The sequence below is a fragment of the Heteronotia binoei genome, chromosome 12 (assembly GCF_032191835.1).
Source record: "Heteronotia binoei isolate CCM8104 ecotype False Entrance Well chromosome 12, APGP_CSIRO_Hbin_v1, whole genome shotgun sequence".
Classification (NCBI taxonomy): Eukaryota; Metazoa; Chordata; class Lepidosauria; order Squamata; family Gekkonidae; genus Heteronotia; species Heteronotia binoei.
The window spans coordinates 23,177,262-23,189,975 of NC_083234.1; the positions used below are offsets into that span (position 1 = coordinate 23,177,262).

General features: G+C 39.5%; 1 protein-coding gene across 3 annotated transcripts in view; it reads left to right on the forward strand.

The window, feature by feature from the left end:
• The window catches only part of ARHGAP32 (Rho GTPase activating protein 32), a 236,965-nt gene that overhangs the window by 138,260 nt on the left and 85,991 nt on the right, over window positions 1-12,714 (forward strand). For all 3 annotated transcript variants that reach the window (XM_060251779.1, XM_060251780.1, XM_060251781.1), the window contains exons 9-10: window positions 1,150-1,227; window positions 9,310-9,391. In XM_060251779.1, the coding sequence (XP_060107762.1) occupies window positions 1,150-1,227; window positions 9,310-9,391 (160 nt within the window). The remainder of the gene's footprint in view (window positions 1-1,149; window positions 1,228-9,309; window positions 9,392-12,714) is intronic.

Consider the following 12,714-nt stretch of genomic DNA (forward strand, 5'->3'; position numbering starts at 1 on the left):
GGACCGGAACCACAGGAATTATGTATTCTATCTCAGGATCCGGGGAGGAGAGAATTTGTGGCCCTGCAAAGTGGCGGCATTACATTTGTACCACAGCCCCAAGTCTTATCACAACATTTTGTCCACTATATTTGCTGTATAGATAGTTAAATTGAACCCTGAAATGTTTAGCAAGAGATAGGAAATTAAAGCTTGGACAAAAAACCCTGTAAGTGGATTTATCAGGTTCTGTTGCAATAACAGTATCTTTTCTAACTTTATTTTAAAAATCCTAGGCATATGTTAGCCTTTGAATGAATTACTGCCACTGCATATTTGACAAATTCCTAGCTCCTGTGTGGGTACCATATGACTGATATCAAGATGCATCCCTCTATAAAGCACTTTATATGGCCCACAAATTCCTATTACATTCCTGAAATGCTTGGCTTTTGTTGTTAAAAAATTACATTTGTAGACCTCCTGGTGGCAGAGATAAGCTTGAAAATGCAAGTGCCGTGTGCCTTAAAGACTCCAAAGGCAAACATTAAGAGCCTCACATGCATAGGCGGAGGTTTGCTGGTGTCATTTGCAAGCATTAAGAGACGAGTGCAAACTACTTTAAATGTTTTATGTTTGAAAAGTGGTCTCAAAGGAGTCTCTAAACATCTTCTCTCATCTTTCTATCCTGCTGGTATAACATCACATTTCTGTGCTACATTCAGACGGAGAGAGGATGTCTTTGTAAGGTCATTTTTTTACTTTCATAGGAAGAAGAGGAACTGCAGGGGCAAGGCTAATGCAAGATAATGAGAACAAAATTAAAAGGAGTTAATTTGTTCAGCACCCACTTTCCCATCACTTTTCATGTTTTGGGGGCTTATTTAGCTCAGTCCTCCATTCCATGTTTTAATTAGAAAAGCGTTTAGCCTTTTAGCTATTTTCGAATAAGTGATCTTTAAGAATATAGTTAAAATGCTCATTGTATAGAATTTATAATGTATTAACAGATACTTCAATGGTAGATTTTAGGAGTGCTGATCATGCAAGGATGTTATGGCTGCTTTTTTGCAGTGCTGTAGAATGTGTGTGTGTGTGCGGGGGGGGGTTCATCTAGAGACGGGTCTTTCTTATAATACTGAGAAAAGGATTTATGTTGTTCATTTCCAGGTGGGAGATATTGTATCTGTTATTGACATGCCTCCGAAGGAGTTGACTACCTGGTGGAGGGGAAAACATGGATTTCAGGTATGCCCTAGTTTTAGGTTAAGTTAGGATTGCAGAAGCATCTGCATACCTGCAGAATGGCAAGATTTGAGTCCAGAAGTATGTTAAAGAGCTAGATTTGAGAGCCAGTTTGGTGTAGTGGTTAAGTGTGCGGACTCTAATCTGGGAGAACCGGGTTTGATTCCCCACTCCTTCACTTGCACCTGCTAGCATGGCCTTGGGTCAGCCATAGCCCTGGCAGAGGTTGTCCTTGAAAGGGCAGCTGCTGTGAGAGCCCTCTCCAGCCCCACGCATCTCACAGGGTGTCTGTTGTGGGGGAGGAAGGTAAAGGAGATTGTGAGCTGCTCTGAGACTCTTCGGATTGGAGGGCGGGATATAAATCCAATATCTTCTTCTTCTTCATTAGCACTGGGGTTGCCAACCTCCAGGTGGTGGTTGGATATGTCCCCCTATTACAACTGGCCTCCAGGTGACAGAGGTCAGTTCCCCTGGAGAAAATGGACACTTTGAAAGGTGGTCTCTATGACATTATACCCTGTTCAAGTTCTTCTCCTCCCCAACCCTGCCATCCACAGACTCCACTTTCAAAATCTCCAGGTACTTCCTGAGCTGAGGTGGCAACCCTAGGTAGTACCTTAAAGACCAACAAACTTCCATGACTTTCAAGAGTCAAACCTCCCTTTGCCAGGTATATTTAAGGTGCTGTTGGACTCAGCTCTTCTGCTGCAGACCGACATGGCTACTACCTGAGGTTGCCTGCAGAATTGTAACTGATGCTAATAGACTTCTCTCTGGTATGTTCATAATGCATTGTTTCCATAATTCTGGAGATATTTAAGGACTCGGACACTTCTTTTTTAATCTTGATCACTAAGAAACCAAAAAATATAAAGAATGGTGTAGTGCCATTTTAGTTATTTAGCAGGGGTGGCCAACAGTAGCTCTCCAGATGTTTTACCTACACTCCCATCAGCTCCAGCCAGCATGGCCAATGCCTGGGGCTGATGGGAGTTGTAGGCAAAAACATCTGGAGAGCTACCGTTGGCCACCCCTGATTTAAAGGCTGCATAGTAAGAAGCAGTGACTGCTAGCAGCCGGTTTTCTTTTGTCATCATTTTACAGAGAACCAGAAGTGGCATGTCAGCCTGCCTTGCAGAGCCTGCAGAAGAGTACTGACGACAGTTTTTACATATGAGTTTATACTGTCATTTAAATTTAATGTCACTTAAAACATCTGTTTTAAAGTTTTAACTGTTTAAATATTTAATTGTTTTATACTTAATATTGTTTAAATTTTATGTTTGATTAAATTGTTGGAAGCCGCCCTGAGCCATTCGTGGGAAGGGCGGGATATAAATCTCAAATAAATAAAATAAATAAAATAAAATTGGACTAGGCAAAGCAGCCAGAAGAGCAGACCTTCAGGGTTGCTAGGCTTCCTTCAGGGCAGGGCTCCCTTAATTTTAATAGCTGTGTAGAATAAGCAATTTGTGAGCATACAGGTTATGAACATACTACCGTATTGAGAAGATTGTGGGAAAAAGGAAGGTGCAGTTATTAAATGACATCTTTAATGTTGCGTTATATGACTACAACCCTTCCATGTTGTTGTGGCCATGTGAGAATGGGGGAAATTACCTCATCTGCATGGTGTTCTATCTCCTTTTTGTTTCTGCTCAAGGTTGTTGTCTTTCAGTTCACTGCTATCTTAATAGCTTAGCCATAGAGAGATTTATTTTCCTATTCAAAGCAGAACCATCGAGAGAATGGAGGCAAGTTAATCATCTTCTGCGCCTGGTTATTCCTGGCAAACGCAGTTCCTCCAAAGGGAGAAAATCTGATACCTGAGAAAAGAAGCTGAAAATGCAAACTAGCTGTAAGGCTGGAAGAAGGAAGCTCATGTGTAACCCCAGCAATATAACTGTACTTGAAGCTTACCAGAGCTATTCTTATGACCAGTTCTCTATTTTCATTTCCTTTTGTCTGTTTTACATTACATGAATTCTAAATAAGCGTTCCAAAATTACAGTGTTCTAGAGCTTTCCCTTTTATAGCAAGAAAATAATTAAAAATACACACTGTATGAATATAGGATAGGCTTAATGCTTTGGGGGAGAAATAATGATATATGCAGTGACAGAGATTAAGACCTTGAAAAGCAAAACAGCAGAAATGATCAGTGGTGACAGCAGCCCTAAGGATCATCCAAAAGGGAAATTTATAAGAGTTACGAAAGAGGAAAGACTTTAAAATAGAACACACTTGGACAACAGCAATTGTGAACTAGATAGAAACCAAAAGTGAGAAGGAATGGAAATTGCATAGAATACATGAAATTTATTGCTTACAGACATCTATGTAATTTGTTTGATCACAATGAATGATAATATCTTTCCAAATTCATTATTTTGAATTACTCTATTGCTAGTCCTGAGAATAAGAACCTGGGTTCCCTGACCATTTTAAGCAAAATGAGTAACATAGGTTCTTTCCATCCCCCCCCCCCCTTTATGTTATACAAATTTTGCACTGTTTGTTCTGCTGTTTGGGGTGGTGGTATTTTGGCATGGTCTGAAGGTTAGGGTTTTAAATGCTGTTGTAAAAGAGGCAGTGTTATGTGTAGTTTGGCCAGAGTGGTCTCTGCCTCAGTCTTCTACTGACAGACTAAACCCACATGTCCTTCTAAGTGCAGTTCTTACATATAAGATACAAGAAAAACAGATTCTTTTTTAAAAAACCGAATGCACTACCAGGTATAAGAGAAATAGGAAGGTTCAGTAATGGGACATAAAACTATTTTCAGGTAAGACAGCTTTTGTTGGGTACATCATAATGTTTCTGCTGTTGACATGGGTAGGTGCACAGAACAACCGAGCTTGCATTCTTGAGGTGAATTTTTGTTTTCCCATTTCTCATGGTGTAAACGTTAGCGATATTCAGAAATCACAAGTCTTCACTAGGTTTTCTTCATAAATTAGGCTTTGAGATAACTAGTCACTTTCTAAAGCATTCACTAAGATACCCTTACTTTATCACAGAACAGACTCTTCTGTTAAAGGATTTCCATCCTACCTCTCTATAAGCACCAAATTTTTCAAGATGTTCACTGATTTAGCCTGCTTGCACTCAAAACAGATCCTGAGACTTATAAAGCATTCTGAGACAAGTTCTCTCCCACCTAACACTCTGGAGACACAAACCCTATCTGAACTGAACTGACAGTGTCAAGCTTCCTCTCTGTCATTCCTCATTGCCATCTGGCTTCCTCAGCCATCCATTGGCCCTTGTTGATTTTTATTGGCTCTACACAAACAACAAGCACACAGGGGATTGATGACTAAAAGAAAAGAGAATCACCTCTGCCTATCACATATGAAAATTCTACTAATTGTTTGATCATATTGTAGATCACTTCCACTCATTTTGCATCTTCCTGGTTGCAAATTGGACAACTAGTGGAAAGTAATAGCTCCAGACTTTTAAACTGGCAGTGTACAACAAACATCAGCTTTAGGTTTGTTCTTTTAAATGCATTCTGATGAAGCAGGAAATTTTGTGGAGTCCAAGGCTAGTAGAGAGGTTAAATCCTGTGAGAAAAAATTAGTTTCCAGATAGTAGAATAAAAATTCTGAACTAACTAGGCTAGGATCTTTACATCTGGGATCCATAATTTCATTGATAATAACTCTTTAAATGTCCACAATAATTGCCATCTGTAGAGGTAGAAAATAAATTTCAAGTGTTCCCTTAAGCAGGGAGAGGAAATTGCCAGTGGTACCATTCTGTTCGATTCTCTTGGTACCATTTGTTAGCAATAATGTTATTGGTTCCAGCAATAGTATGCACATGAACTCAAGGCTGTTTTGAAACAAGCTGTCAGAAAACTGTATTGAATATTTACTGCTGCCACATTCTGTAGAAGTCATTGCACCTGCCTAGATGATGTGAGTTTCCCTGCAAAATGTATATGTATAGTTCGATCACGGACATTTTTATTATTCCCCAGACATTCATGCAAACAAAAACCTCTGTCAAAGAGATAAGAACTTGATAAGAACCTAACAGTGGTTAACAGAACATAGCTGGAAATAGAACAAAGCAGTAGACAAAATGTCTGATTTTGTCCCATTTTGTCTGATGAAGTCTGCTTAAGAGCATACAAAAGCTTACATTCTGAATAAAACTTAGTTGGTCTTAAAGGTGCACTTGTCTCCTGCTTTGTTCTGTTGCTTCAGACCAACACGGCTGCCTACTGGGATATAGCTGGAAATGTTTCTGCCCTGTTCTGGCAGATCCAGCCTTAATGAGCATTAAGAAATAATGCCCTTTGGTGGAAACTGCTATTGTCTATTTCTGTTTTAGAATCTTATTTAACAATTGAACCTCCTTTACCACATTCCTTCTTTGTTCAAGTTCTCTCAAGCTGAATAGGGATGCTTAACATTTTTAAAGAACTTGCTGAACTTGTGATTGTAATGGTGGTCTATAAAGATTTTGATGGATTGGTTATCGTTGCCTTGCTGTTCTTGCATAAAAGTCACTTAACTAGGATTTCGAGTCCAGAGTGAGTGTTCTTTGCTCTTCTTTCTGTTGAAACATTCACTAGAACATCTGTGATAGCTGATGGGATTAAAGCATTGAAATTAAATACCAGATTTTCATTTCTGATTCAGTCTCCAGCTATCTCAGAAACAGTGTTTTATCTTGGTTCCCCCCCCCCCCCGACTATAGGTTTCTTGTACCAAAATGCATCACATAGGCAGGTATTTTATTAATCTAAGCAAACTAAGTGAAGGGAAGTGGTTAATCAAAAGTTCTTTTGTAGCTAATGTTGTTAGTCTATTTAAGTGCAACTTGCGGGGGGAGGATTTTGAGTGCAAAGCCAAAGATAAAATTGTGCTGCTCCCAAAGAAACCATAAACTCTTCTTATTTTCCCATCTCAAATAACATCTCAAATAACATCCTTCCTTTGGGATAGATTTAAAGAAGCAATTAATAACTTTACAGTTCGGAAGTGACTTTAATTCCTTTTAACTTCAGCCACCAATAAATACCAGAATCCTGGAGGCGCTAAAATACCATTACAGGAAGTTAGTCTCTGGTATCCTATATATAGGTCCTTTTGCTTTGTAGAGACCAGATGAGATTTCATTATGCTCCTTGCCAAACATTTCTAGGCTTCCTCTTCTCCTGGCCTTGAACTTTTACATTACCACAAGAATTGACTTTCTTTAGCAATAATTTTTACTTTTGTATTTTCGACAAGTGTAGGTACACCATTGTTCTTGTTCTGCAGAGAACAACTTTAGATGAAATAGAACACCTGACATTACATAAAAAGGAGAAATGCTACGTGTTCCTGCCGTTTCTTGTGGAATTTAGAGCAGGGACTCTTTGTCAGGATGAAATTGAGGGAAAAGCTTTCATCCATAAATCTGTGTGATCTTTACTCTAACCAGAGAAGAGTCTTACAAGAAACGAAAAATAGGGTTTGAAGAAGTGCTTTCTGGTCCTCAGAGCATCATAACGTAGTCAGTTCCCTGGCCTCCAACCTTTATCTTCAGAGGCAGCAGTACATCAACAGCTTGCAGATTATTTCCAGCGCATCACACATTTTGGTGACTGTGTTGGCTCAGTGCTTTTGTAAAATGGCCTGGTTCTAAGAAATAATTCAGCTTGTTTCACAAACTAGTTGGGTTCCTGTTTCTTGAACAGCTGTCACTCATGTTATAAAAGAAGCTGATTCTCCCCCCCTCCCCCCAAAAAAAATCAAGATGAGTTCTCACAGCAGTTTGTGACACAGCATGGAGGAGATCCAGTTTGGTGTAGTGGTTAAGTGTGCGGACTCTTATCTGGGAGAACCGGGTTTGATTCCCCACTCCTCCACTTGCACCTGCTGGCATGGCCTTGGGTCAGCCATAGCTCTGGCAGAGGTTGTCCTTGAAACGGCAGCTGCTGTGAGAGCCCTCTCCAGCCCCACCCACCTCACAGGGTGTCTGTTGTGGGGGAGGAAGGTAAAGGAGATTGTGAGCCACTCTGAGACTCTTTGGAGTGGAGGGCGGGATATAACTCCAATATCTTCTTCTTCTGCCTTGATGTGACTCCCATGTAGTTGAATGGCCAGCCTCATGAGGTCTGATAGATACAGAAATTCTGCATATTACTTCTTACATCATTCTGCAGTATATATTTATTTGTGCAAAATATTTATGTTGTCATTCCACTGAAATAGGTTCCTAAAGCAACTAACATGAACAGATTTCCATTTGAAAACATTGAAACAGCATTTAAAATTTTAGCTGTGTATAAAATATTTAAACAAATCAACAGAAGATATTAACATATATAAGAACACAACTAGGGACGAGGGCCATTAAGAGTTAATGGGGGAATGCCAAACAAAATGAAAAAAATCTTCATCCACTTGTGGAAGACAGTGATTGAGGAAGACCAATGAATCTCCTTGGAGAGGAACTTCCAGAATTTTGGCACACCGCCAAGAAGGCTTGGGTTGCCATGTGCCTAGTCTCAGATGGTGGGGGCATCCAAAGCAGGGCCTCCGAACACAACTGAAGTGGACAGGTTAGTTCATATGCAAGTAGGCTAAAGGCAAAGCAGGCTTAAGGCTAAGTGGAATTGTTCAGGAGGGCATTTTATAAATGGAATAGAAGAGATGAAGAAGAGATTGGATTTATATGTCCACTATGTCCCTGGAAGGGCGTTGCGCTCCACCGGTTGAAATCTGCTGGTGATCCCTGGCCCGAAAGAGGTCTGGCTGTCCTCAACAAAGGCCAGGGCTTTTTCAGTCCTGGCCCCGACTTGGTGGAACGCTCTCCCAGAAGACATTAGGGCTCTGCGGGATCTTTTACAGTTTTGCAGGGCCTGAAAGGCAGAAATGTTCCACCAAGCCTTTGTATAAGGACAGCGACAGTTGCCATGCTGGCACCTTTTCCCTCTCCACCCCTGATGTGATGTAATGACTGAATAAGAGCACTTTAAAGACACCATCAGGGTTTATAATTTTTTTTATGTAACTGATTTTTTATATATACATATATCCATATGTATGTATGTATTTTTTAATGTTGTATATCACCCTAAGCCTAGCGCTAGCCAGGATATGCCGTTCATCAAATGTAATAAATAATAATATCCTGCCCTTTTCTACCTGAAGGAGTCTCAGAGTGATTTACAATCTCCTTTCTCTTCCCCTCCGCACAACAGATACCCTGTGAGGTAGGTGGAGCTGAGAGAGCTCTCCCATAACTGCGCTTGAGCAGAACAGCTCTGAGAGAACTTGTGGCTGACCCAGGGTCACATCAGCTGCTGCTTTTAACCACATTTTTATATTTTGATTATTATTGGCTTTATGGTGCTTTTTATCATGTTAGGGTCTCATGAAAATATGCTGTTGCTAATTGTACAGAGCTGTTAATTTCTTTTTGTCCCTTTATATGATTTGGGTATTATTTTAAATGGTTGCTCTATTTTAATTTTGTCTTATTGTTATTAGGTAGTTCTGTTCTAAAAATGCTGTCGTAAACTGTTGCGTAGCAAATGCAACTGTTTTAAAATAGAATAATAAAGTAAGAGTGAATACATATTTGTCAATATTTTGATACTGGGATTAACAGTAAATGACTGTTTATATTGAGATAATCTTTTTGGTGAAAGTTGCATTTAAGTAGCTTCAAGTAAAAACTGCTTTAATACATTCTTCTCAGCAAGGGGGGGAAGATGTGATCTAGAAGAAGACATTGCATGCACATGCCTCCAACTGCATCAGTAATTTGGTTTAATTGCCCCCCTCCCAGGTTCAGTGTCCCTTAGTTGTTTGAGTTCAGTTTCTAACAAATCAGAGGTAATACCTATGAAGCACAGTAGACAATGATAATTTATCAACTGCCCAAAAGAATAATTTGAAATCTTAAACACGTGACCATATAATTATTGAGTTGGTGTACAAAATCCTCTTTACTAGAAAACTGGCAGAACATTACTCTGCTTGCTGTTCTACTCAAGTACAGTCATAAATATGCTACAGATATTAAATTATTATTGTTTGTCTACTGTTAAACTATTATTGTTTGCCTTTGTCACAGGTGGGATTCTTTCCTAGTGAATGTGTTGAACTAATTAATGACAAAGTTCCTCAGTCTGTGACCAATTCTGTGCCAAAGCCAGGTATGTAGGTCTTCATTTTAAACAAATGTATATAGTCTGACACAGTGCTGATTAAGATCCTTCTTCCTACACTCTCCCACTCCCCCCCACAGCTAGTTCTTGTATCAGTTATCCATATAAAGCCATTTCTGTGTATGCAACTGTATACAGTTAATGCTATTTAAATGTTTTTTCTTTTTACCTTTTCGTTCTTTTTTGTAATGTTTATTCAGGGTCTCAAGGTGGCTAGATTAGTCATCTTTGGGAGCAGTTTTTAGTGTAGGATGGTATTTGTTCTGTCAGTGTTTCTTTTAAAGTTTCTTGGTGTAGGAAAATATAAAAAGTAATCAAGTTTCAATCGTTTTTCTTTTCCTCTTCACCCTGGTTTCTATTAACCCTTGGGTTTGCAATTAGAAACCAGGTTGTTAGAAACCATATCTATCTTTCTATCTATCTATCTATCTATCTATCTATCTATCTATCTATCTATCTATCTATCTATCTATCTATCTATCTATCTATCTATCTATCTATCTATCTATCTATCTATCTATCTATCTATCTATCTATCTATCTATCTATCTATCTATCTATCTATCTATCTATCTATCTATCTATCCATCTATCCATCTATCTATCCATCTATCTATCTATCTATCTATCTATCTATCTATCTATCTATCTATCTATCTATCTATCTATCTATCTATCTATCTATCTATCTATCTATCTATCTATCTATCTATCTTCTATCTATCATCCATCTATCATCCATCTATCTATCTATCTATCTATCTATCTATCTATCTATCTATCTATCTATCTATCTATCTATCTATCTATCTATCTATCTTCTATCTATCATCCATCTATCATCCATCTATCTATCTATCTTCTATCTATCATCCATCTATCATCCATCTATCATCTATCCTCTCTCTCTCTCTCTCTCTTTCTTTCTTTTCTTTCTTTCTTTCTTTCTTTCTTTCTTTCTTTCTTTCTTTCTTTCTTTCTTTCTTTCTTTCTTTCTTTCTTTCTTTCTTTCTTTCTTTCTTTCTTCCTTCCTTCCTTCCTTCCTTCCTTCCTTCCTTCCTTCCTTCCTTCCTTCCTTCCTTCCTTCCTTCTTTCCTTCTATCTTCTCTTTATTGTAACGTTAGAAGAGCAGCAAGATTTTCTTTTCATGCAGAAATGAGACATGAATTTAAATGGTCTTTTGCCAGTACTGCTTCATAGTTTTATGTATTTTAAACAATGATATATGTAGTCATGAAGATTAGCTGTAATTTTGTAGACTTGAAGATTAGCTGTAATTCAGGCCCCACCTGGAGGTTGACAACCCTATGCATAGTGAAGTTAATTTGTTTTATTGTGGGATAATATTAGCAAGCCAAGACACTGTGCAAAGTGTGTCACCAGGTGTCATTTAACTCTCATTCCTATTTGGCATCATAATTCTACAGACAGTCATTGTTCTAATGCGTTTTTAACAATTTGTCCATGTATATAATCACTTTTGAAAGTCAAGGAAGTTCCAAAATAGTTTATTTTAATTTATATCCTGAATAATTCCCCTAACAACAGTGGTAAGTTATATGTACAAGCTGATGTCCTTAAGGAGGTCAAAATGAGCAGTTGTGCTTGGATGGGATGGATTAGAGTAAAAACCAACTTTAAAAATATTGATAGCAACAAAATAAAATTTCAGATGCACACACAGAAAGAACAATTAGTACATGCACCAGAAGAGGAAGTGTTCCTTTGCGCTTTCATTTTCTGGACTCTCCCACAGAACAGTTACAGTTATATATGGCATGTCATATGGAAAGTGGGACAGTTAAAGAATACTGTTCATATAGGATCTAGCCTACTTTTGGTTTAGAAGTGTCTTACATGTAAAAACACAGAAGAGGGAAGTGTCTTACATGTAAAAACGTTAGAGGTCCAATATACAGTGTTTCCGATCTCGCAAGGCACAATCAGCAATGGCCTGGCTTGCATGCACAATAGTACTTTCCCCAAGGGTAAATTTATTCAAGATAGATAGCAGCATTTTGCGATCTATACTGGATTGAGTGTATATATTTAAACACAATACCTGAATTTCTTCTGTGCATGGCTTATAGATGCAGCCTCTTTCATACCAGCCTCTTTCATACCCAGTTATCTGGGATCCTGCTTCCTTCTTGCTTTCAGTGGAGATTACTCCACTTTACAAGTGTGGGCAGGATATTTGAGGTTTGTTTCCAGGTTGTGTGAAAGTTTGTTCTACAGAAATGATGGGGGAAAATGAAATGCTAAGTGGTTTTAAAGTGCAGATAGATAAGATGAACAGATCTGGTAGGGTTGCCCGGCCACAGCTGGCAATAATAATAATAATAATTTTTTTTTTTTAATTTGTACCCCGCCCTCCCCTGCCGAAGCAGGCTCAGGGCGGCTAACAATACGATGACCAATGGTGCACCAAACAATAAAACAGTTACATTAGAAACATTAAATTAAACATTAGTTAACCTTAAAAACATGTTAAAACAATTAACTAAAACATATTATAACACTATCCTTGACGCTCTTCTAGTTAGTACTGATGGCGGATTTTCTTCGTTGTCGGTATAATTCAGTTATTCATAAAAGCTAATTTAAAAAGGGTGGTCTTGCAGGCCCTGCGGAACTGATCAAGGTTCCGCAGGGCCCGCACCTCCTCTGGGAGTTGGTTCCAGAGATATGGGGCTGCGGCCGAAAAGGCCCGAGAGCGAGTATTCTGTAGTTTAATTTGTCTTGGCCCAGGGGTAGTCAGTCTGTTCTTTCCTACTGACCTCAGTGCTCTCTGGGGTTCATACGGGGAGAGACGGTCCTTCAGGTAGGCTGGTCCTCGGCCATATAGGGCTTTAAAGGTGATAACCAGCACTTTGTACTGGACCCGGTATACAATCGGTAACCAGTGCAGTTCGCGTAGCCCCGGCCGTACATGTTCCCATCTTGGGAGACCGAGCAACAGCCTGGCCGCCGCGTTCTGCACTAGCTGTAACTTCCGGGTCCGACACAGAGGCAGCCCCATGTAGAGGGCGTTACAGTAGTCCAATCGTGAGGTGACCGTCGCATGGATCACCGTTGCTAGGTCCCGACGCTCCAGGAAAGGGGCCAGCTGCTTTGCCCGCCTCAGATGGAAGAATGCTGACTTAGCAGTGGCTGTTATCTGGGCCTCCATTGATAATGAAGGCTCCAGTAAGACACCCAGACTCTTCACCTGCTGCGCCGCCTTTAGCTGCACACCATCGAAGGTCGGGAGGGATATTTCCCCCCCTGGAGCGCCGCGACCCACACAGAGAACCTCTGTCTTTGCCGGA